General features: G+C 45.2%; 1 protein-coding gene across 24 annotated transcripts in view; it reads right to left on the bottom strand.

Moving 5' to 3' along the window:
• LOC126517704 (uncharacterized) overlaps positions 1-24,593 on the bottom strand; it is a 317,963-nt gene that overhangs the window by 24,483 nt on the left and 268,887 nt on the right. For 23 of the 24 annotated variants that reach the window (XM_072285412.1, XM_072285420.1, XM_072285416.1 and 20 more), the window contains 12 exons: positions 24,278-24,304; positions 23,232-23,258; positions 21,133-21,159; positions 20,971-20,997; positions 19,564-19,590; positions 13,709-13,735; positions 12,701-12,727; positions 7,483-7,509; positions 6,305-6,331; positions 3,768-3,794; positions 1,136-1,162; positions 303-329 (listed from right to left, as the gene is read on the bottom strand). In XM_072285412.1, the coding sequence (XP_072141513.1) occupies positions 303-329; positions 1,136-1,162; positions 3,768-3,794; positions 6,305-6,331; positions 7,483-7,509; positions 12,701-12,727; positions 13,709-13,735; positions 19,564-19,590; positions 20,971-20,997; positions 21,133-21,159; positions 23,232-23,258; positions 24,278-24,304 (324 nt within the window). The remainder of the gene's footprint in view (positions 1-302; positions 330-1,135; positions 1,163-3,767; positions 3,795-6,304; positions 6,332-7,482; positions 7,510-12,700; positions 12,728-13,708; positions 13,736-19,563; positions 19,591-20,970; positions 20,998-21,132; positions 21,160-23,231; positions 23,259-24,277; positions 24,305-24,593) is intronic. The other variant, XM_072285403.1, reaches the window with a different exon arrangement.

The following is a 24,593-nucleotide window of genomic DNA, read 5'->3' on the forward strand; positions in this document are numbered from 1 at the left end:
GAAATCGTACCGACGGCATAGTAGCCGTAGTCGTATGTACTTACGGCCAGTATATTTTTCATCACGAAGTTTTTACTTCGTTAATTACTTTTCTTTAGTGAACTTCTTGATGATTGCCTGGATCGCAAACATATCAATTTCGAAATTGTAATTCTAAAAGAAGACTGGCTATAAGTACATACGACTACTACGGCTACTATGCAGTCGGTAGGATTTCTCTAGAGCTCGTGGGTGTTTTTAAAATGTTGTACCAAATTAGCCGCCGGGATACCCTATGTTTATATATATATATAAAGACTTACCTCTACTGAACTTGGAGTCTCTGCAGTCTGGGGGAAAAAATGAGAGATGTTGGACAAGTTTAGTGGCAGACGGGCACTTGCGCATATCTGCTTTTTCAAAACGTGAACGCTTTGTGTTTGTTTAAGTGAATGTACGAAGTTGTTAATAAACGAACGATATTTTGTTCTGTCTTTCTAGGTGTTTTCATTTTGCAAATAACTCCAAGTTGGCAAGAACTGTTACCTTTCAACTATATACCAGGTGTTCAAAATTAAGCTTTATTGTTTTCGTAAAGTTAGGCACTTGGAGGCACGTGAAGACCATCTGTGCGAATAAGTTATGTGGCCATGTGCATACAAACTGAGATTACAATTATGGCTGTCAGCAGCCCAATTAACTCGTGTTGAATAATCAATGTTTTATTGACTACACTAGATGGATATGGCCGTATTAAAAAGTTAGAGGCAGTCGCGTATCTACACAGTCCCAGTTGTTAGAATTCTAACGCGTCTGTGCTCCAAGATATCCGACTCCAAATTTGAATTGTCGTTCGCATGATTACGCATGGAAGAGAGTTAGGAGTGGCGCAATGCTCCTCCTTGATGTCTCGTGGATCTTGCGTGTGTTACGTTTAGTCTAACAGGGCGTGCTCTTCATACATATATATATATATCTATATATATATATATATATATATGTACATGTGTGTGTGCGCGCGCGCGCGTGTGTGTGTGTGTGTGTGTGTGTGTGTGTGTGTGTGTGTGTGTGTGTGTGTGTGTGTGTGTGTGTGTGTGTGTGTGTGTGTGTGTGTGTGTGTGTGTGTGTGTGTGTGTGTGTGTGTGTGAGGACCTACCTGTCCTGGTCTTGGCGTCCTTGAAGTCTGGGGAAAGAGATGAAAGAAATATGACAGGTTCAGAAACAGACGCGACTTTCTGCAACTATGCTTTTTGAAAACGTCAATGTTCTGTGTTTCTTCGAGTGTGACTGAGTAAAAAATAAGCCAAACTGCATTGATACTTTGTTCCGCTTGTGAATATATATATATATATATATATATATATATATATATATATATATATATATATATATATATATATATTGAAAAATTTAGCATTCGCCGCGTTTGCCCAGTGGCTGCTGCGAGGTGCTGGTCAGCTAACTGAATGGCGGCCGCATATGCCGCATAGGCCGCATTTGCTGAAGGCCCAATGCGAAAGACTCCAGTGCTGAGATTTAGATGCATGTTAAGTAACCTCAGGCGGGTAATACTATTTTAGATTCTATTACTATGTGCCTCATAACCAGATCAAGGTTAGGGCACCTGATACTCCAAATTTTAGCACCGTTGACCCGAAAAATGTTGCCAACACTATCTGGCATGTACACAAGTTGTCCTATGTGGATGCACATCTCTCGATCATGTCACACACCACAGTAAGCGTAAACATTATGTCTTATGCTCGTGGCTATGTTTGTGTGGTGCTTTGCTATGATGCTTGTGGCTAGGTTTTCATTACACATCATTAGTTCGTGTTTTTAATGTTCACATTAGATGTTAACTTTCTCTGTCATGAAGAGCATGTTTGTTTTATAGACGTGCCAACAGAGTATAGGTGTTTTGAAAACCCTTGTGCAGCAATCTGATATGTGCAATTGTCTGTGCATGTTGTTGCAGGACGGAGCGCCACTGGCGTGACCTCGCATACTGCTTGTCGCTCATTCCATTTGGAGAACGGGGCATCAAGAAGCTGCACGAAAACATGGTCTGCTTTGCGGACAAGATGCACGTGGACGCCGTGTATGAAAGCATCACAGGCATCATATCAAGTGAGATGTCTTTTTTTTTTTTAATCATTCTGCAGTTGTAGCTTTAACTCAAAGCTCCTTACACAATACATGTTCTTAATTTCAGATGCGAAAAAAGCACAGGTAATGAAAGCCGACGTTAAGGTGAGTGTTTCTAAAAAAATAAACCATTAGTATATCTCCATAATCATAGCAGCCATCTTGTGACATGCATGTACATAGTTTTCTCCCTTGCACGAGCAGTGTTCCGAATTGGGCATTCATAGCCAACACAGGGACATCTCTTATGAAAGGCTGGTCCCCTTACGGTTTCTCTCATTTTAATTTTACAGTTCAAGGATATCTATCGCCTTTTACTGTTCCTTTTAAGCCAGGCGTATTACTTAATGAAAATCTATTAGTCCACTCATGGCAAAGTTTTTAGCTTTCTAGAGTTTGTAGGTTTGCCCAAACAACACTTGGAAGAAACCATAAACAAAGATAGGGAGAGGGAAATGAAAGGAGAAAGAGAAGTTGATCAGAACACAAAAAAAAAAGAACCTGTTTGCCCCATCGTGACAGCTTAGTGGCTATGGCATTGCGCTACTGAGCTCGAGGTTGCAGGTTCAGTCGCGGCTGCAGCGGCCACATTTCAAAGGGGGTGGAATGCACAGAATGCTTGTGTACCAAGATTTTGGTACACATTCAAGAACCCCCAAGCGGTCAAGGCTAACACGAAGTCCCCCAATACGGCATGCCTCACAATCACATTGTGGTTTTGGCACATAATGCCCCTGAATTTAGCTTAATTTTTTTAATCAAGTTTGCTACCCTACGCTTGGGGAATGGGGTAGTGTTGGAACCTCAGCGCTGACGCCCGTTGTTGCAAATGGGTCGCAAGCCCCAAGGGTAGCGTTGGCCTGGCGGCCTGGGGCACAACTGGGAGCATCCGAAGGTCCCGGCAAAGCATGAGTCGACTGGTAACAGAACAACTTGTTTATTCTAACACCGCAAAAGAGCGGGCGGTCAGGTCGACCGAAGTGGAGAGACGGGAGAGCACGTAACTCAACGGAAGAAATCGGAGCCTCTCTCGGCGTCCGGGAGCAGCTGCTCTTATAGTCTCGCAGCTGAGGGCAAGGAGGAACGTCTCGTCAGATGCGCACGTGACTGGGCACGGACACGCTGAGAGACACGACAGTGCTATGCTTGACAGTGCTATGCTTGACAGTGACAGTGCTCATCAACTAGACAGTGCTTATGCTTTTTTACACTATGGATATACTGTGCTTGTCTCTGTCACATGAAGCCTTGTCTGAGTTCCAACAATACTCGCCTTGTGTCTGTGCTTTTTTCGTTACTTCGTGGACTTTACTGGGAACTTCAATGCGCATATGTCTGTCCCAATGTCTCTTAGTAAACGCACCTTAAACGTGCGCTGCTCATCTGGCATGTGTCATCATCATCATCATCATCATCAGCCTGATTACGCCCACTGCAGGGCAAAGGCCTCTCCCATACTTCTCCAACTACCCCGGTCATGTACTAATGTGTCATCAGTTTAAATACAAATATGCTGGCTATCAACTGTAATCTAGGCAACAGGCTTTAATCGTCTTGCTGATGTTTCACTATTGCGAGAGTATTTGCGATATTTGGAAATATTGTTTTAGAAAACAGAGGATATAATTTTTGAAGATTACCTTTCCTGGTCGCGTGTGCTTGGATGGCTGCAAAAAAAAATTAAAAAGCATATTCTCACTCAATACTACACATACACACACGAATGCATCAAGCCAGCAGATAGTGAAGCAAAAAATAAACAATAGCGGAAATATTTTCCATTTCTTAATGTACAGATAGGATGTGCTAAAGTGGAATTAAACGGAACCAATATATTCACCGCCAATTACGATACTCTCCAATGCGCAATTTCACTAGAGAGCTATAGGTGTTTTCGTTTCGCGATGCATTGACTAACGCGGACAACTTCTGTCTTGTAGCACATTGCAAACTCAGTCAAGTATTGCGCAACTGCCTCGCTAATCGAGAGATAACGAGAGGCAGCGCGTGGGTGACGCATGGGCTCGATTCGTAGCAGCTGCCGCAATCAAAGCTCCACTCATGCAGCGCTTTGTTTCTATATATGGTATCGGTGGATGCGTTCGCAGCATGCAATCGGTGAACAGACGACAGTGCGCTACTCTGGCGCCCTCGCGTAGCGGTCGTCCCCGCAGAGCCCGTCTTGCGCGGCCCTGCGCTTTTCTTCTCAGGCTTTCGCCGTACTCTCCTCCTCCGCTTTACGCCTCATGGTTTCGCTGCGCCCTCCTCCACGTTCCTCCTCGCGCTCCCTTCGCAATCGCCGTCTTTCGTCCCCGGCTGCGCTCCGCGTTCGCTCTTTCATCCTTCCCTGTGCTCGTTCGCTCGGTTACGCCGGTGGGACGCCGAAGAGAGAGAGAGAGAAGGGAAGAGGGAAAGGCAGGGAGGTTAACCAGACTGAGTCCAGTTTGCTACCCTACACGTGGGGGTGAGAATGGAGAGGGACGCCGAAGCTAAAAGCAGAGTGGGCGCCTAAGAGGTGCGATCTAAATAAAACGACTACCCGCCGTTGTGCCGTAGACGTAAATGCTTTGGTGATTCGCTAGTAAGCCCGCGGGCGAGGAATTGAATTTCGGCCTCAGAGGCCGTCGTACTTCCATACAGTCGGAGAAATGCAAAAGCGCCCGTGTACCGCGCATTAGGCGCTCGTCAAACAGCCCAAGCTGGTGGAAGTTATTCCTCAGCTCCACTCTAAGTATACTGAATAAGTATAAGTATAAGTATAAGTATAAGAAATATAAGTCTAAGAAAGGACAGGGACGAGCGCTACTCGGCATTGTGCTCGTGTCTCCGCGCAAACTTTTTCAGTACGCATTTCAACCAAACTAGCCCAACTATCTGCTCTCCACTCTAAGGTCTGCCTCATAATCAGATGGTGATCTGGGCACTCGAAGACCGAGAATCTTATTTTGATTGACTTGCCGCGGGTGGGATCCAAACCTACACCGATGGCAAGTTAGTTTCTTGGCCCACTTTCATTTCCATTGATGTATCAAATAAGTTTGTCATTTAGAACGACTGATAATTGGCCATATCCTTTCCTAGATTTCATTATAAGTTGGCCTTATATGGTAGTGACTAACAAACGTCGCCTCCCATGTTACCCTTCCCCTCTTTCATCCGTACATTCATATGTTTCAAGGCTGTCCGAGCTACCGGATGCCTTATATGGCAATCGCGCCAGCCATTTCGCGAAAAGAACAGAAGAACAGGAAAGGTGATGGCTATGCTCGCACAGAAATGGTGAGGTGCGATAAAAGAAGTGAATTCGCCCGAAAGGCGAAGCATGGTTTGCGATCTCAAATTCGTAGACAGCTGTACAAATACATTAGCTTTATCAGTCGCACAAACTTGCACACATTCACTTGCTAACTAAATTAACAAGCATGATGTCACGCGCGCACAGGTAAACGTGAACACGTCTCACTCGATGACCGCGGAATCTCGCTGTCGAAACGCTGGAGTGTGAAGCGCGCCAGCAGCAGTGAGCAAATCGACCTCCGTGCTGTCTCTCGCTGCAACATACATGTAAACGTCGAGATTACAGCGCATAAGAAGGCATCGGCACTCCTCGTACTTGTTCCACGTCCCAGGTCGCTCGCAAGATACGACACCCCGGTAGGCGCGCCATAAGCAGCGGCCGCGTCGTAAGAAGCAGTCGCAAGAGTAGAACACTCCACCCCCCCTCCCTCCCTCCCTCCCTCGCCTCGACCCCGTGCCTCGTGCCCGAGAGAAGGCGACGCGCTTATATATATATATATATATATATATATATATATATATATATATATATATATATATATATATATGTATAATATGCATATGCTCCTACACATTATACGTCATAAGCCAGATGCGCCACAGCATTCTCAGGTATACGGGAATTAAAATACTATACATCGAGTACATAAACGTTACTTTAAATCTTGCTTATGACATATAATGTGTATAATGTGTAGGTATATATATATATATATATATATATATATATATATATATATACCCACGCATTATACATCATAAGCTAGATTTAGGGTGAGGTTTATGAGCTCAATGAGACACCGTGCTATTATATTAACGCCCGTATGCCTGGGAATGCAGTGGCCAAAAGTCGAATATAGTTCAATATTAGAGTGCTCACCTTGGAGTAGCTTGGTGTACCTTCCGGCTGTAAGGAAAATACCGGAGAAAATATTCAGTGATACAACAAAAACAGTTTTTTTGTTTGCTGCAAAAGAAATTACTATACATGTGTGCCCTCAGTGTGTGCCCAGCCGTCTCCTCCACAGTGACTTTGACCCGGTGGATAATACAAGTAACAAAGAAGTAAATAACGAAATAAAATAAAATAAAAAAAAGATTTTACCAAGCTGATGTAGAAAATTTAGTATAACCTAATTTGTTTAGAGCGTCTAAGGTGTGTCAATCTGAGAACTCGTATACCTAAGATTGCACGTAGTCTTTAATCCCGTTCATAAATAACACAGACACAATATTGGTCCAGCGTATCAAATTGAATGCATGCGCAACTGTACAGAACTGATTTGTTTATCTCGGCTTCAGGGCTTTTGAGAAAATTGCTGCTCATGGTACCGTAATACAGGTCGTGGTATCGTTAGAGGTGTATAAATAACACTCGTGAAGTAACTTTGCAATAGCGTGAGATGACGTGAAATTTAAGGATGTCGCATAAACTACTAGCCAATGAAAGACATGGCGTTACCTCTGCGTATCTCTGATTTAAAATTAACAAAAAGCGATCTTCATGATATCAGACATGGGTAAGCGGCTATATAATTTGCCTATATGTACATGGAGATGTTAATTTGGGTATACATAAATGGGACATTTAGGCTAAACATTGAGATTGAGCTTGTAGCGTACAAACAGGTGCTGAGGGTAGGGGGGGTTATTCCGTAAGAGTCCACCTAGTGGACTGTCCATTTCGGCCGCTGCAGATTGGATTTAGCTGCTGCACGAGAGAGGAGGAGGCGAGCGGCCCTAGCCAATCAGCAGCGGCCGAAATGGACCGCCCACTAGGTGGACTCTTAAACATACACGTCTGTGTCGTCTGCGGAAAAAAAGTGAAAGAATTTGGACAGGTGCAGCGACAAAGAGGCACTTGCGCATCCCTACTGCTTCAAAACGTCCACGCTGTAGGCTTGTTTAAGTGACTGAATCAAAAATAAGTGAAAAGCCAGTGATGGATGGTTGGATTTTTGGGCATGGATTTTTTTGAAATAACTATAGTTTCCAGGATCTCTTACCTATCAATATATATATATATATATATATATATATATATATATGAAGGCTTACCTCTTCCGGACTTGGCGTCTCTTCAGTCTGGGGAAAAAGGTGAACGAATTTGGACAGGTTCAGGGCCATACGGCATTTTCGCACCTACACTGTTTCAAAATATCAACGCTCTATCTTTTTTAAGTGGCTGAATAATAACTGCAAAGCCACACATATTTTCGTGTGTTCTTGAACATGGCTTTCTTTATATAACTAGACAGTTGTCAGGTACTGTTATCTCTCAACTATATATAGATATATGCATGTCTATATGTATATGTATATAGTATATGCATGCACTTCCCTCTCCCGAACTTGGCGTCTCTGCAGTCTGGGGAAAAGGGGGAAAGAAGTACGACCGGTTCAAAATCAGAGGGGATCTGGCGCGTCTCTACTGTTCCAAAACACCAACGTTCTGTTTCTTCAACTGACTGAACAAAATAAGTTAAACAGCAATGACATCTTGTTCTGTTTATCAAGCTGTATTTCTTCAAATACCGACACAGTTGCCAGGAACAATTATATTTGAATTTGATATATATATATATATATATATATATATAGCTCTAGTAGTAAAGGGCACATGGTAAACCTACACCGACTTACTAAGTTGTTACAATACTGTAAATGCGTGCCAATTGTCCCAGTTACAAAGGAGCAAGTTAAAAATAAAACAGAAAGAACCAGTGAATCTTTCTTCACTGGTGAAACCAATCGTACGCTCTTTAAAGCTCCTAGGAGAGCTTCGAGCTTTCTTTCTGTGCTCCTAATAGTGTGTTAATTACTAGTCGCCATTAAATACCTTTTAGTTATCAAGTTTATGGAAAATGTGTAAATAAACAGTGCTGAGAGTAAAGACGAAAGATCAATTCCCATAGCTTTTGACAGGTTTTCTGCCTAGTTCCTTTTTTGGCATTTAAAAGGCGGCCGCTGAATCACATTCGGAAGGAGTTTAAACGTTATCGCAGGTGTTTATTTTATACACGGAGAAGGCAGCCGCGCAAGCAGTAATGCGTCGCAAACAACGGAAAGCGATATTTTCTAAATGTACTCTGAAACCCTTGTGCTGGCATCGTTGTCACGAACCTAAGAAATAAACTAACCAGTGACTAATACTAATTACTATATCAATAAGAACACAAACGTAACGGAAGTTCCTCCAAGAGAATGCCAAAATACAGCGGATTCCGCGTGCGCGCAAGAATTCACTTTTTGTTTTGTCAAATCTTGCTTTTCGTTAGCGGAGACACCCCGTGAACAAACCCGAACGGTAAAGAACCGTAGATGGTCCATATTGCTCAGAAGATTGCGTCCCCTCCTTTTTGGTGTCCATTATTACGTGCCGCATTAAATTGGGATCTGAAGAGCAATATAAGGGCGCGCAAAATAAAATCTCAGTCATACCGTCACTGTTTGCTGCGCAGTTTCGCCCGGTGTGTAATGTTTTTCGTGACTGTTACTGCTCCGCATCAGCGACAGTGTAGGTGGAAAAAAAAACATGACTTACACTGTTCTTTTTTTTTTTTTAACTTTGCAATACAAAGGGAACATTTGCGCGCGTATACTCTGATTAATGAATTCAATTTGCATTGCGCCGTGTTTGGAGTACGGTGACTTTCGTCACTCAGACTAGTGAAGGCGCCCCTAGGAAGTTTCTTGTATTTATTTTTCAATGACTTCGTGCATTAAGCCATGTATGTTTTTTTAAAACCGCGGGAATGTGTGCGCGTTATGATTACCACAACTAAAGATTATCAAATGGGGTTTCCACATTTACCAATATAATTTCCATTTTTCTTGCACGTTGCGCTATCTCCTGCTTTTTCTTTTTTTATTTCTACATTAACCAGTGTCATAAATGCGAGCCGAAAGTTGGCCCCAGGCATTGTTTCATATACGCCCGAAAATGAGGCCCGTGAGGGGTAAGATCTGGTCATAAATTCTTATGCACTCCAATAATTGCTTTCGTTTCCACCAACTTATAACGATAAACTTTGCGAACTCAATATATACGTTAACGATAATGTTAACATGGGTAACTTGAAGTTGAATCAGGATTAAAAGGTGTAACGCCAAGACCTACCTAGGACAAAAGAAAGATCCCGAATGATCCTGACAAAGCGCTGTACTTTGAACTGACGGAAATTTACTGAAGAAGCCTATAGCTTTATATAGATATCGGGCAAGCGGTGCTACTCCCTCCCCCTTCTCCTCCCCCCCAAGAAAAAAAGGAAGATACGGAGAAAAATGAAAGCGAGGAAACAAACAAAATAGACAAAAAATAGAAAGCAAGAGATAGATGCACGAATGGGCGCGTAACGAAACCGCGTGTTGTACTGGAATAGTGACGCAGCGAAAACGCGCACTTATTAGCACGACGTCGCAGTATGACAGGCGCAACCAATGGCTGGCACACCGCGCTGCTCGTGAGGGGGCTCCACGGCACGGGAATGATTTCGAAAACATTGAGACTGCAAGATAAGACGTCGAACTTACGATGTGCACCGAAGGGAGGCCTCGAATCGCAACTGGGGGTAAAGGGCCTTGCGGACGCCGTAACGTAAAATTCGGAGCTTGCGCAACGCCTCGAGCAACGAGATCGCGGATGGAATTTCTCGGCCGAGGCGCCAGAGTTTTCCTTGCGGGCAAAATTTTTTTAAGGTCGCTGGTGTACTTACAATTTGGTACACGTAGAGGAACCCCAAGGGGCCATAAATTTCACGGGACAACACCCTCTTGATCCACTGGGCAGTTACCGGAGACTAAACGTCACTTCATTTTATTTTTATATTTTTGTATGAGTGGGCCTTCCGAGCAGCTGGGGAAGTTTTTATATGCGCGTTGTTCTTTGTCCTAGTTGTTTGCACCGAGAAGAGCTAATTCGACAGAAACACTAATGAGTTGTCAGAAGGAAACAAAAAATTGGGAAGGCTGTATCAGGGAAGCAACCACAGTCGGGGACGACGGGAAAGTCTTGTGCGTGCTGCAGAGAGTGCATGCACAAAGAAAAGGAACAAAAAAATGATGCGACGAAATAAAAAAAAAACAAAAATAACTACAATGATTCTCGCATTAGGCAGCTTACTGTGCGGGTGCTGGAGGGGGTGCACGGGTGCTGAGGGACAAAATAATGACGCTACGAAATAAAAAAAAAGCTACATTTATTTTCGCATTACGTCGCTTACATGCTTAGCTTATGATAGCGCAAGTCGGGCTCCTACAGCATAATTTTGCAATCAGGCTTGTTTCTGATTCATAGTGGGCTCCTCCACCTTCCTCAAAGGCTGTGGCGCGCGAATCCACCTTCCTCAGCTGTGCAGCCTGATTCTCCTCTTCAGACCATTTCTGAACATGACGTGTCGAACGAGGGGAGGAGGGGGGGGATGGCACGTAGCCGAGCGAGAGTGAAACTTCTGCAAATTGCACACTTGTATAGTTCTCATAATACCTGATGAGGACAGTGTTTGAGTTTGCAGTGGTTATAGTTGTTGTGGCTGAGGTTGAGCTCCTCCCTCAAACGCGGCCACGTGCGCTAGGATCGACAATCGCACTGCCCAGCTAGCCCTCTCTGAACGCCGACCGAGAGGCAAAATTTAGGCTGCTGAGCACGAGGTCGCGGGATCGAATCCCGGTCACTGCGGCCCCGTTTCGATGGGGGCGAAATGCGAAAACACCCGTGTGCACGTTAAGGAAGCCCAGGTGGTCGAAATTTCCGGAGTCCTCCAGTGCGGCGTGCCTCATAATCAGAAAGTGGTTTTGGCACGATACACCCCATAATTAATTAATTAATTAGTCGAAATTTAGCTCCGATTGCTTCTTGCGTGAAGCGCCAACGGCGCTGTCTGTATACGCTCTGCACATACGCTGTCCTCTGTTTCCTCTACACGGCATAACCAAAGCAAGGCGCGTGGCCATTGCACTTGCATAGATGCAAGCTATAATTAGGTTACATGTTTTCGCGACATGTGGTTTTAGGAAGCGACTTTCTTTGCCGATCGCACTGGAAGACGGTTCATGTCGAAACACTGAGAAGATGCAGACCGTACATACATCTGGGATGGTGAAGAATACAACATGATTGAGAAGAGAACGAAAGCCTTTCAATGGCGTCTCTTGGGAAGCGGTAACAATTCCTGTAGCATCATTGTAAGTAAGCCTCGGTGCTGAAAGGGTATGTACATCCAGATTTTTTTTCTGCATTATCTACATTGTAGTTCGCACAACTAATTTAGTGAGTAGAGATGGCGAGTGAAGTCCTGCACCGTAATCTTTCGCGAGCGTCCTCGCGTTTGCGTAATTGTCGAGTGGCCGCTGCTTTCTTGTGAACATGCACAGATAGGTTTTTTCTCTCTGCCTTATTTTCCGCCACTTCTCTAGCTTTTAGTTGATCGTCGCCGTTTCCCTAGTTTGTCTCCTCTTTGTGCCCGCGTGTGAAACGCCTGGCTTTCGGCACAGTAATCGTAAACATGCGAGCAAAAGTTTAAACAAAACGTTCGGAGACAGCAGGTTTGTTAGCGACTATACGGGCTTCTTCTTTCTCATATGAACACTTAAGACGCGATGGCAAATGGGCTTGGTATAAGCTTATATACCTCATAGTCGTCGGCTTTCACCTTTCCAGTGACTCATATATCATTTATTGCACAACTTAAATTCTTAGCATTCACCGCGTTTGCCCAGTGGCTATTGTGTGGAGCTGCTCAGCCCGGGTAGCGAACTGAATTATGGCCGCATAGACTGCATTTCGATGAAGGCCAAATGCGAAAGACTTGTGTATTGAGATTTAGGTACATGTCAAGCGACCTCAGGTGGTCAATATTATTCCGCATTCCCCCATTACGGTGAGCCTCATAACCAGATCGCGGTTTAGTATTTAAGTATTGTTAACCTCAGGACTCGTCTACTAGACAGTGCTTCAGGTCCTTTAGACTACGCATGTACTTTGCTTGATTGCCAAGAAGACTCGCATTGTGTTCGTGTTCCTTTCGCTATACTTTGCGGACATTACTGGGAAATTTCAATACGTAAATTTCTGTCCCAGTGTCTTGTAATAAGCGCAGCTTAAACGTGCGCCACTCATCTGCCAAGTGCGTTCAGTTTAAATACAAATGTGTTGGCTAACATTTGTAATGTGCTCAACAGGCATTCACCATCTTGCTGTCCCTTCGCTATTGTGATAATATTTGTGATATTTGGGATTATTACTTTGGAAAAAAGGTATATAACTTTTGAGAATTACCTGTCCTGGTCGCGTATGCTTGGATGGCTGCAAACAAAAAAGTTAGAAAGCATATTCTCACTCAAGCAATAGTACACATACACATACCGCACACATACACATACCGCACGCACACACGCGTACACCAAATCAGCAGATAATGCCGCAAATGAAACGACAGCGGAAATGTTTCGTATTTTATTTAAAGTGTAGAAACAACGAGCGAAAGGGAAATAAAATTGAACGAAAAAACTACATGCCGCTATCCGCGATAGTGGCGTAGGTGTTTTCGCGATGCACTGCCAAGCCTGAGGGCAAGCAATTGAATCCCGTCCTCGGCGGCCGAGTTTCAACGGAGGCGCAGAGAAATGCAAAAGCAGCCGTGCGCCGTGCGTTTGGCGCACGTCAAACAACCCCGGATGGTCGAAATTAATCGTCTGCTCCGCGCTAAATGGGTGCCTCATAAAGAGATTGTAATTTTGCCATGTGAAACCCGTGAACGTAAGTTGTATTAACTTGCCGCTGATGGGAGCCGCACACACTCCAGTGGCAAGATATTCTTTTTTTTTCATTTGCCACTTTCACTTCCATTACCGTATTAATTATGTATCAAATAAAACAGCGAATATTTCACCCTAACCTTTCCTTGGCTTCATTGTCTCTTGTCCTGATATGGTTGTGACTGGCAAACGTCGCGCCCCTCTTTTGCCCTCCGTCTCTTTATATATATATATATATGATATATATATGGAGGCTGTCCGAGCTACCAGGTGCCTTATTCGACAAACCACACGCCAGCCCTCTGTCGCGAAAAAGAGAAACAGAGAATGCGCAATCATAGAGTTTGTAGTACATATATATATATATATATATATATATATATATAGTGTATTCCCTCATGCTGTACGTCATAATCTAGAATTAAAGTGAAGCTTGTGGTACTTGATGCAACACCGTTTTAGAATATGCCCATGTGCCTGAGAATACAGTGGCGAATAGTCGAACATAGTTAAAGATTAGAGTGCTTACCTTGGTGTAGCCTGGCGTACTTCCCGGCTGTAAAACATTCCCAAGAATATATTCAGTGATATAATAACAGTTATTCTAGTTGCTGCAGAAAAGTGTACCCTTCGCGTATACCCTCACTGTGTGCGCAGCGGCTCCCCTACACAACAGAACTTTGACCCGGTGTTAATACAAGTAAATAAAGTAAAGTAAGTAAGTAAGTAAGTAAGTAAAGTAAGTAAAAGTAATGTAAGTAAAAGTAAATTAAGTAAAAGTAAGGTAAGTAAAAGTAAAGTAAGTAAAAGTAAAGTAAGTAAATGTAAAGCAAGTAAAAGTAAAGTAAGTAACCGTTAACTAAACGTAAAGTAAGTAAAAGTAATCTAAGTAAAAGTAAAGTAAGTAGAAGTAAGGTAAGTGAAAGTAAAGTAAGTAGCCGTAAACTAAACGTAAAGTAAGTAAAAGTGATGTAAGTAAAAGTAAAGTAAGTAAAAGTAATGTAAGTAAAAGTAAGTAAGTAAAGTAAAGTAAGTAAGGCTGAGGAAGTTGATGACGGAAGATTACATGGACCTACTTTGTTTTGAGCGTGTAAGATATGACATTCTGAGAACTCATGTATCTAATATTGCACATAGTCTTTAATCGCGTTTGTAAATAGCACAGACACAATTAGGCAAATTATTGGCAGCGCATACCAAATTGAAGGCATGAGCAGCTGTACAGAACTGATTTATTCATCTTCTCGGCATCAGCTTTCAGCGAGAAAATTGCTGCAAATTTGACACAGCTGGTTCTATCGAAGGAGATGTGGAAATAACACTTGTGAAGTACGTTTCGAGTTGCGTGAGATGATATGAAATTTCAGGGTGCCGCATTAGCACTAGCCAACCAAAGACATCGCGTTACATCTTCATATCTATGATTGCTGAAAAAAAAAGCTCTCATTATTACGACAAATGTGGATAAGGGGCTATTTTTTCCATGTACATGGCGATGCTAATTGTAGTATTTAGAGATGCGATATTCAGGCAGAAAATGGGCTTTTGAAGCTTGCAGTGTGCAAACAGGTACAGAGGGCCGGTCTGAAAATTAGTAATGTTCACGAGCTGCCATTCAGGTCTCAGGAAAATACACATTGCATGCCTGAATCACAAAACTTTCCCGTGCAAGATCTAGTGAGTGCTGATTGCTTCAGATATAAAACACAATTATCCGCATAGCCTAAGTCCATTTGTATGCAAACGGGAAATAGTTCGACGTGACGTACAGAGAGTGAAGTCCGAAATCCCATAGAGAGAGCTGATTGTAAAATTTGTTTGGTTTGTATCAAAAATAACGTCCAGCGAATCGAAAGTGCACGAAATGAGAGACCTTGGCACAGGTACAAGCTGAAGCCACATCTTCCCATTACACGCGCCGTGCTTTGTCTTCACTTCATTCTCTTCACTTCCCTGCCTGGCGTTCCGTATGGCTGTGACTAACCCATAGTAAAGCCTGTTGATTCCTCACATTATTTTCGTTTAACATGATGCTTTCGGCGGTAATTTTCGCTGTGTCCTCCCGAATGAGATATGTCGGTGTGGCAGGTGTTATGCACAGAACAATCGTTTCATGTCTTCATTAATGTCCAAACAATCTATCCGACCTTCATTGTCAAGAAACACACGTGTCCTTCATGTATAAAAGTACAGTGACAATCTATTATGGATACGCAAAGCTTGTTAACTGCGTGTAGCTCATAAGACGTCCGGGGGATTCAGGGATGCGATTCATCCTCAATTTGCCGCCCGCCTGGAAGGCGCCACCTGCTGCCGTAGTGACTGGCCGCACTCTGTATGGGCTCCGCATTTAGAGCCATCAACGAGCGGTTACCCTGCCTTCTCACCACTGAAAATACCATCAAACGACGCAGCTCGGCAAGCGGCATCGATCGAGACCAATTTCTCCAAGATCTGGTGAGATCCTCACATTTTATTGGCTTTGGAAGTTTTGGACCACCGAGGCCGCCGCTCTGAGCCTTATCTGCGCTTAACCTCGCCAGCTTAGACGTGGGCGCGCGTCCTTTGCCACGCCAATTTACTCCGCTCAGATGGAGACCGACGGCACCCGCTCCCCTGACACAATGGATGCTGACGCTTCGTCCGGTCAGGCCGAGGAGGACGCCAACTGGTTTCTCGCGACTCGGAAAAAGAAACGCTCAGCTGAAGCTACTGCGAACCTGCCGCCTCCTCCGACACCCGAAGCACCCCCCCGCAAGACGAACGCGCGACTCCCGCCACTGCCTGTCGACGACTACAAGATTGCGTTCCGCCCGAGAGACGGCCTGAACCTCGGTGCGTGGCCTCATCCTTGTGTTGCCCGAGCCATCGGCATAGCAGCGGGGCTGGATGGTGCCGTGCTCAACGAACTCATCATTCGCATACGCACTGAGCAAAATCTTGCGGTGGTCAGCACACCGGAAGAGAACCTCGCGGCACGGCTGCAGAAAGTTCGATTCATCTCCATGGGCCTCACTCAACACGCCGTCCAAGCGTACGTAGCCGCCCCAGACAACTCCTGCACGGGTGTAGTCTCAGGCCTTGAGCCCAACACCACTACGACGACGCTGCTAGAAAACCTCCGCTGCTCAGAAGCCCCTGTCTTGCACGCTCGCATGATGGGACCTACGAATACGGCCCTGGTCACATTCCCCGGCACCCAAGTACCCCGCTACGTCCGTATGTACGGAGCAGAACTCCGCTGCCACGTATACCGACCGCGCCAACAGGTGTGCAGCTTGTGCTTGTCGATGGGCCATCCGGCGGACGGCTTTCCCACGCCCGACAAACCCCGTTACCCGGCGTGTGGCATCTCAAACCCACCAAAACAACATATGATAAACCGCATTACTAAGCGTAGAAGAGGCCTTCGCGAGAAAGACATCCTCCACATAGTACAGGCTCTGATAATCAGCTGGCTCACATATCACCTCCCCTATCACAATCTCACCCTCACTCAGACTCAGAACATGGACGCCCTTCTGCGGAAGGCAGTGAAAGCGGCTCTTGGGCTGCCTCCACATGCTTCTACACAACGGCTTCTTCAGCTTGGTATCGCCAACACCGTAGGCGAGCTTTTGGAGGCTCATCGCAATGGTCAGCTCCAACGTCTCAGACGCAGCTGTCAGAGCTACGCTATACTCTCTCGCCTTGGCTACCCTGTTCATGATACACCCACACACGCCCACAATATCGCCTGGCTCCTGCTCTACGCGCTAGCATACAAGTAGCTCCGATTCCCCGCAATATGCATCCCGAGCGACACGCCGGCCGTAGACGCGCCTGAACTCAGGCCCTGGCACGTATTTTTGGAGACGGCACCACAATTACACCGGTTTTGTACGCTGACGCGGCCCGCTACCCAGAGAGGCGGGCCATGTGTTTAGCTGTAACTGACAACACAGACGCGCTTAGGGTGTGTGCCACAGTTCTAACAACGTACAGCTGCTCAGCAGAGGAAGGGGCAATAGTCCTGGCCATTGTCCACGCCTCGGCCCTTTCCGCACGAGGCACCCCCATCACCATAGTGATAGACTTGCAGGCTGCCTGCCGGGCGTTCGCGTGACTGCACACACACATCGAATTTTCTCCTCTGTCTCCCCTCCCACGTTACACAGGGTGCGTATCGTCTGGATTCCTGGACACGCCCCTCTCTATGGTAATGAACGCGTTAATGCGCTAGCCCGAAGTCTGACTGGCCGGGCACCATTGGAAGCGCTGTCCACCCCAGACGACGCACCGCCAGAGCCTCTACAGTAGACGCTCGAGTACTACCGACAAAGTCGCCATAACTATCCCCCTCCTCATCCTTCGCTTAATAGGGTAGATGCCGCGGTCTGGCGGCAACTGCAGACCTATTCCTTTCCTTGTCTCCACATGCTACATATCTTTCTTCCCACCCTGTACCCTTCCTATTGTCCCCACTGTGGGGCCAAACCCACGGTGCATCACTCCATATGGGAATGCCCTAACCCTTCAAATGTTGCTCTTATACCCAACCCTACCCTTTCCTCTTGGGAGTCAGCGCTGCTTAGCACAAGCCAGCAGGGACCGCAATGACGGATCCAGCGGGCTCGCGAAGTCGCGCATGGCAATGGAGCCCTGCACTGAGGGCCCCAGTCATCGAGTAAATTTTCTGGCGAAAATTCTTGACTGGCCAAGGCCAGTGAAGAATGCGCGTGTGACGGCGTTGTACGTCACATGGCTACCAAAGTTACTTATTGGTAGAAGAGGGAGAGGAAGAATATACAATAAACAAGCACGACTACCTTATCGTACTGACTTTTGTAAGTTTTATTACAAATTTGGCGCAGTGAAGAACATGATAGGAACCTGTGTTGTGCTCCTCATCCTCTTCGTTTTATGGAGGACCACGCTGTTAGACTTCATCAAAATCTGCGCGGACGGCAAGCTTTTTTTACCGAGGACGGTTCGCTTTTATGGCTGAGCCCGGATCCTTTGTTCAGAACATTCCCGAATACGGTCTTTTGCTATTAGCGGTGTAACGTAACCGTGCGGGATCAGCACGAGTGAACAATGCCAAAAATGAGAGAGTGCAAGACGACATTTTTTCATCATATTCTGAAACTGGAGCAGGGAAACAGTGAGCAATGACAACATTTACTAGAGCTTGTGACGAAAAACGTCCTCCAGCCTTCTTGCAGGCCGTCGTTGGAGATGGTAAAAGCCGACGCTTATGACGGTTCGTCACATGCAAAACGCTCAAGCCTGACAAGACCTTGACAAGGTTACGAATTTGCGCTTGTTCCTACGAGGCGTAGCGGAAACCTTGCATGACTTGAGAATCGCAGAGAGCTCGCAGCGGCCGTAGGCTGAGTGGACAGGCGTTCTTTTCTTTTTTGACGTTTTTCTTCGAGAATAAGCTCCAGAGCTGTGACAGCCTTCAAGTATACAATTCCGGCCCTCTGATAGAATACTTTTCTTTTTTCTAAAAGAGATAGCTGCGTCATGTTGCTGACTCCACGTTATCAGACTCGTCGCTCGTGCCTGTGATTATATTAAGAATGTTTAAGAGCATGCAGCACGATGTCGAACTACGAGCGCCACATAGTGTTGATGACTTTCTTGAAAATATGAAAGATATATGCACTATGCAGAGTCAAGAGAGTGCTTTTAATGGCTACAGTACTTCATCAAACGAAGAACACAGACTGCAGTGTAAAAACGTGACAAAGCTGACATTGGGAGGTCACCCTCACTCACTTCAAAAGATCAATTTCCTACGGATCGTGCCAACCTTGCGTACATTTCTGTGCAAGCAAATGGGCTGGATATCAAGGATTTAGTAGATAGTGGAGCGTCGATAACAATTATCAACAAGAATGAAATTCCGGACTTAGGCATAGCGGAACATTGTCATGTGACGGGTTACGGGGGCATGATCACTAGGGCAGGAAGCAGACCTATAGTGAGTGGGCGGGACTGTTGATCACGTGCAAATGAAAAAGAAAGCATCTTAACTAAGGCTCTCGTACTCAACGGAGTAAAATATTAGTTACTCTTCTCTCGCCCAGTCATGCGACCGCAGAGGATCGCAGTAAATCAGGTTTCTTTCCTGACCTGTTCCTGTCATACATTACTGCAGCCTTGTCTGAATTTGTCTGAAACGCAACAAACACCTTTTCCGGTACTCGAGTCTCCGGTGTCTACGAGAAAGCAGTTGGAGGAAAAAAAATGGTCGTTGATTCCGTTTGCGTATCGAATGCTCTAATAAAACGAACGTCGTAACCGCTGGCATGAGCCGGAGCCATGACGCCATAAAGATATGCAAACGGACGTTAGGCGAACGCCAGCTGATACGCAGCTTGTAATATCCGTGCTTACCGGTCGTGATCCCGGAACTTCCGGTTCCTACGGACAAAGGAAATAAGGATAAATCAGTGGGCAAGAAAGCGCCCGTTCGATTTACTTACGTGCAATTGTAGAACGCGATTGCGAAAAGCTTTGTGATACGCTCAACAGACATTAATGAGTAATTTGCGATAGCTTACGTCGGAATGACTCCCCGTAACGGAGAGTGCGCGCCCGTACTTGAGAACGTTTCTTACACTCTACTCTCCATGCGGCATATGATACTGAATGACAGCGCCGTTTGACGACTTAAGTTGTTAATATAGGTTAGGACAACGCTCCATGGCCATTTGTGAACCAAAACATGGAACCAGGGGGCATTCAGCGTCTTAGAAAAGTAGAGGCCTGGACAAGGTGGTTTAGATGTATAGTTGGGGACAACGCAAGCGGCGAAGCGATCGTCCCGTTGTTTTTTTTTTTCGTCTTCGATTGTGGCACCACCCCAACAATGACTCAGCCTCTTTCCGGATTCACTGCAGTGGAAGGGCGTTTCTCAAGCAATTCATCGTGACTAGCAACGCTGTTAAAGTGCAGTGCCCTAATTAGGCCTACTCCAGAATGAGCTTAGAGTGGAAGCCCCTTTGTTGAACGGGGTAAGGACTGCACTGCATTCAATATAGCGGTCCAGGATGACTGAACCCGATTCTGAATTAGGGTAGTTAGTAAAGCCACAACATGATTAGCACCGCGGTGGCCATAGCGACCGACTAACAAGGAAAACTTGGGATGTGCAAATGGCGCATCAGGGTGGTCCGTGCATTGATATATTTTTTTTCCATTTACATGTATGCGACCCCGACTGGAGCACATATGGGCGGCGGGCGAAAAGGAAATATTTATTTCTCTCCAATATAGTGTTCGTTACTCCGCTGAGTGGTTTGCACGTGAATAGAGGTGTTACTTCATCGCTTTTCTTGTGGTGCTTAGCTCGGGATCTAGAAATTGTGCGTTTCGTCTTAACGCCTTCTGGTTTTTCAAGACGTTCGTTCATTCCTATTTTGTTACCATCCTTGGTGCACTGTAAGCAGTACGCATCCCGTGTGTTGGACTATACGTTTGTTGCCGCTGTAGTCTCGGGCACAATTTCTGCTGCGCAATTTATTCCTTGTTGTGGGTTTCCGCGTGCCTCTTCCTCGCGCACGGCCCTGTGCAAGTGCTTACATTTCGGCTACCCGTAGCGCCTTTTTGTCGCTGCACACGGAACATTGTTGTGTGGTGCATCGTTGTTTTCACTCCCGTTATCTTCGCCGGAAGTTTAAATTTCGCAAGGGTCGTACTACTGCAGCATATAATATATATCGGAAAGAAAACCTCGATGCAGACGATGTGTAAAGAAAAAAACGTTCACCTGAGTGACGTCAGGCAATTTTTTACGCTTACCGTCGTAATCTCTGTCTCTCCCGACTCCTGTGGAGAAAGTGAATTGCAAATTTCTTGTCGAGATAAAGTGAACATTCGATGCTTAAAAGGCGCACGTGCAAACCAAGAGACCTAAAACCACGTGCTTTGCGAGCCACGTACTTTGCATAGGCAGAAACTTACCGTGGTTGTTTCTGTAACCCCAGGCTCCTAAAAATGTAAAAAAACAAAAAGAAACGGGGTCGTTCACTCCCTACCAACTCAAACTTATCCGCACAGAAATATGACTGTAGCGACACTATGAGCGTGGGGAATTGCGCGATGTCGGCTGCGGGGAGTTCGCATGTACGGCATTCGCAGGATATGGACTCTACAGGTTTAAGTCTTTTACGGGTGTTCAGAGTGATGTCAGCCTTCAGCCACTCAGTGAAGAACTCAGAGCGAACGGCAAAGAGAATTGAGCCATAGACCCTAACAGTGCCGTTATCTTTTGATGTCGGAACTGAAGACTGAAGGTTGAACGTTTTCGCTTGCACGTAGCGTAAAACGTAACGTGGTTCACATGATTCATGTCGTACTCTCGTGAGCTCTGAACATTACTTTTGTGTTATGTGTCACTGCTTACATGCCCCTACGCGTTCTTCATGGCCCCATGTTAGTCTTTGATATTTCCCGGCAAAATCGATCTGTGGAATGGGTAGCCGCGCTTAAATTTCTGAGCCGTAAAGGCGTAAATCAGTGAAAAAATGCACCTTATTTGGATGCAGGCATACCTGACTCGGTAAAATTAGGAAGATTATTATCTTGTTTTCCATAACGTTCTACAGAAAAAAATAATTTGAAGCAAATCGCAATTGAATTACGAGGCATTTTGAGCATTAGCGATAATTTTTGTCCTTCGTGCGTCGACAGTCAAAACGAAAATACACGGGGAACATGGTAATGGAGCAGCGGCGGAGAAAGGGCAGAAACTGTCCCTATATGCAGTGTTGATAATACGTTTCTTAATTAGGTAACAACAAAGCATAAGGTGCTACAGTTCCCGCAACTATTAAAAAAATAGGCGATACCGATTTTCTGTTATTGGCATCACAGTTAGATTATAAAGGGCAATGAGTCTTGCTCAGTGCTTTTAAAGGACGTTTCTGTAGCATGATTACGTACCCTCTCTACATTTTTTGAGGAGTTCTGTGAGCTAAGTTGACTAATAGTTCACTTCTTTAGCGTAAGTTATGGCTGGTAAATCAACCAGGATAATTTAGACCACCATTTGCTTCAAAATTTGAATCATTGAAGCTCACGTGCTATGGTACAGTGTATAAGCGCGACTGGACGAGGACGTAGAAAGAAACAGATACACAGACACAGCGCTTCAGTTTCAGCTATAGATTTTATTTTCGCACGCATCGATAAATATATACCGGGCGAGCGGAAACAAACGTAACAGCAAAAAAGAACATTGGGTGGTGCATTTCGATGAACCGAACACGTCTGCACACGTGTTCGGTTCGTAAAGTCTGTAGCTGAAAGTGAAGCGCTGTGTCTGTGTATCTGTTTCTTTCTACGTCCTCGTCCAGTCGCGCTTATACACTCTACCATGGATTCTAGCCAACTAGCCCGCCAACGTGTTTTAACCAAGTTCACGTGCTAATTGTTTATTCACGCCAACAAATTTCGTGTGTGAATCGTTCTGAAAGATGAACTTTGAGAAGTAGAGGCGCAAGTAGGGGATTCCTCGCAAAGTTATGTATGTTAAAGTGAATGAAATTATCAACTAAGGAAGCTTTCTGTAAGAAACCAGAAGGATCAGAGAAGCCTAAATTCCAAATTGACGCTTGTTCTGCCTTCATTCGAGTCCTCGCCAGAGTGCCCTACCGGTTCCCCAACGCCGACTCTGGCATGTTAATTGTTTCCTACTATAGGTTTTAGATGAGAACGTGCGGCTTAAACAATGTGAACCACTCTCCACAATCAACTACTCACGACAGCTGATGCCCACTTAGGATAAGCCCAAATGATATTGTGGCACCACTCATGCTCACTTACATAGACGGTGGTTCGTTAATGTAGCACATTTACGTGGAATCCGTACATGAACATATTTATTCGGATTAGAGTAAAATCTCACAGTCTGCAGGCCTATCTCTGTTCATGAAATTGGTCGCACAGCAAAGCTCGGCACATTGGTAACGTGAGCAAAGTTGTACGACCACTATACTATGCTGTCCTTTGCAAGTTTCTGACGTCTCACGGAAAGAGCAGGGAAAAAAATGTAAGCTTACCGTCACATAAGGTGTAATTGCTGGTGTCTGGAACATAAATACGTGGTAACATAAATGCGCTGCCACCTGATTCCCGCGTTCTAGGCTTTTTTGTCATTGACCAAGCTCCCAGCGAGTTCTCGTATAGTACAGACAGCGGTGCAAACTACTCGAACTGAAAGCATATCCAGCGCCAGCAAACAAGGACGGAAGGGAGAGGACACCCCCACGCGCCAGCCCATTGTGGTGTCGTCTCCCTTCCGTCCTTGTTTGCTGGGGCTAAATATGCTTTCAGTTTACCAACACGCCCAACAAATGGCAATTCTCAAACTGCTCTGCCTCAAATATTCTATCGCGGCGCGTGAACCGGTTGATTTTGATACTTCTGTAGTCAGGCAAAAAATGGCGACTTGTTTCTCGGGCTTTGTAGCCTAGCACGGTATTAGTAAGATTTAGTTCGTTCTTAAGCGGATAAAGGAGCCGTGTCGTGTTGTGCCACTTGACAAATCATAGATGTGCGCAAGGTTTCTTGTACATCCGGGAACGCGAATGCTAACCCTGCGTAAACCTGTTCTTTGTGGTGTTCAACGACGCCTAAAGGGGGTGGGTACGCATGGTCTGTGCTTTTTGCGCATATATACATACAGGACTACATTATGGTACCGTCACTACGACTACTTGGTTGTTTGCATGGTGATTATTAAGATAGGCGTTAAGAGAAGAATAATCGCAAATACTCAAACCTCACTCTTACTGACTTGTCTTTGCTGGCGCCTAGGACGTCGGGCAAAAAAGCGAGAAGGTCCAACATTTTGGTCTGTTCCCAACTTTGTGTGGTTTAATTCGCACGCGAGTAGTCAGTATTCTAGCCGAATCTTCATAATTTCCGTAGCACTAAAACAAAGTGAGGTTTTAAATTGTAGGATGATAACTACTCTAAACATATTAGATACAACAGTATCTTGACGTGTTCTCAGAATTTAATACTGTTGGTGGGCAAATATTCTACGTGTCTGGTCATACGTACACAAAATACGCAATAGAAGTGAGCGCTTCGAAACACTTACCTTTCCTGTGCGGGGTGTTTCCGGTCCCTATTTGGAAGCGGGGGAAACAAAAGTCGGCTTACCAAAAATTATTCGGTCATTGCAGTTCACCAGAGGACCACAGTTTTAGCAGAACCAAAGAAGCCCCGATTTAAGGTAGCACACCATAGGAAATTGAGAACCATCTCCACGTCTGAACGTCTATTACTTGCAAGACACCTGAAGAGGATATATCTACAGAAAAAACAAAAAAGCAACCGTTTCCTACGAAAGCCAGCGTTTCTAAAAGTTCTGACGCGGCGCGAGTAAAATAAACTAAATGCATCAAGCGTGGCGA

Source organism: Dermacentor andersoni, chromosome 11 (assembly GCF_023375885.2).
Source record: "Dermacentor andersoni chromosome 11, qqDerAnde1_hic_scaffold, whole genome shotgun sequence".
Lineage (NCBI taxonomy): Eukaryota > Metazoa > Arthropoda > Arachnida > Ixodida > Ixodidae > Dermacentor > Dermacentor andersoni.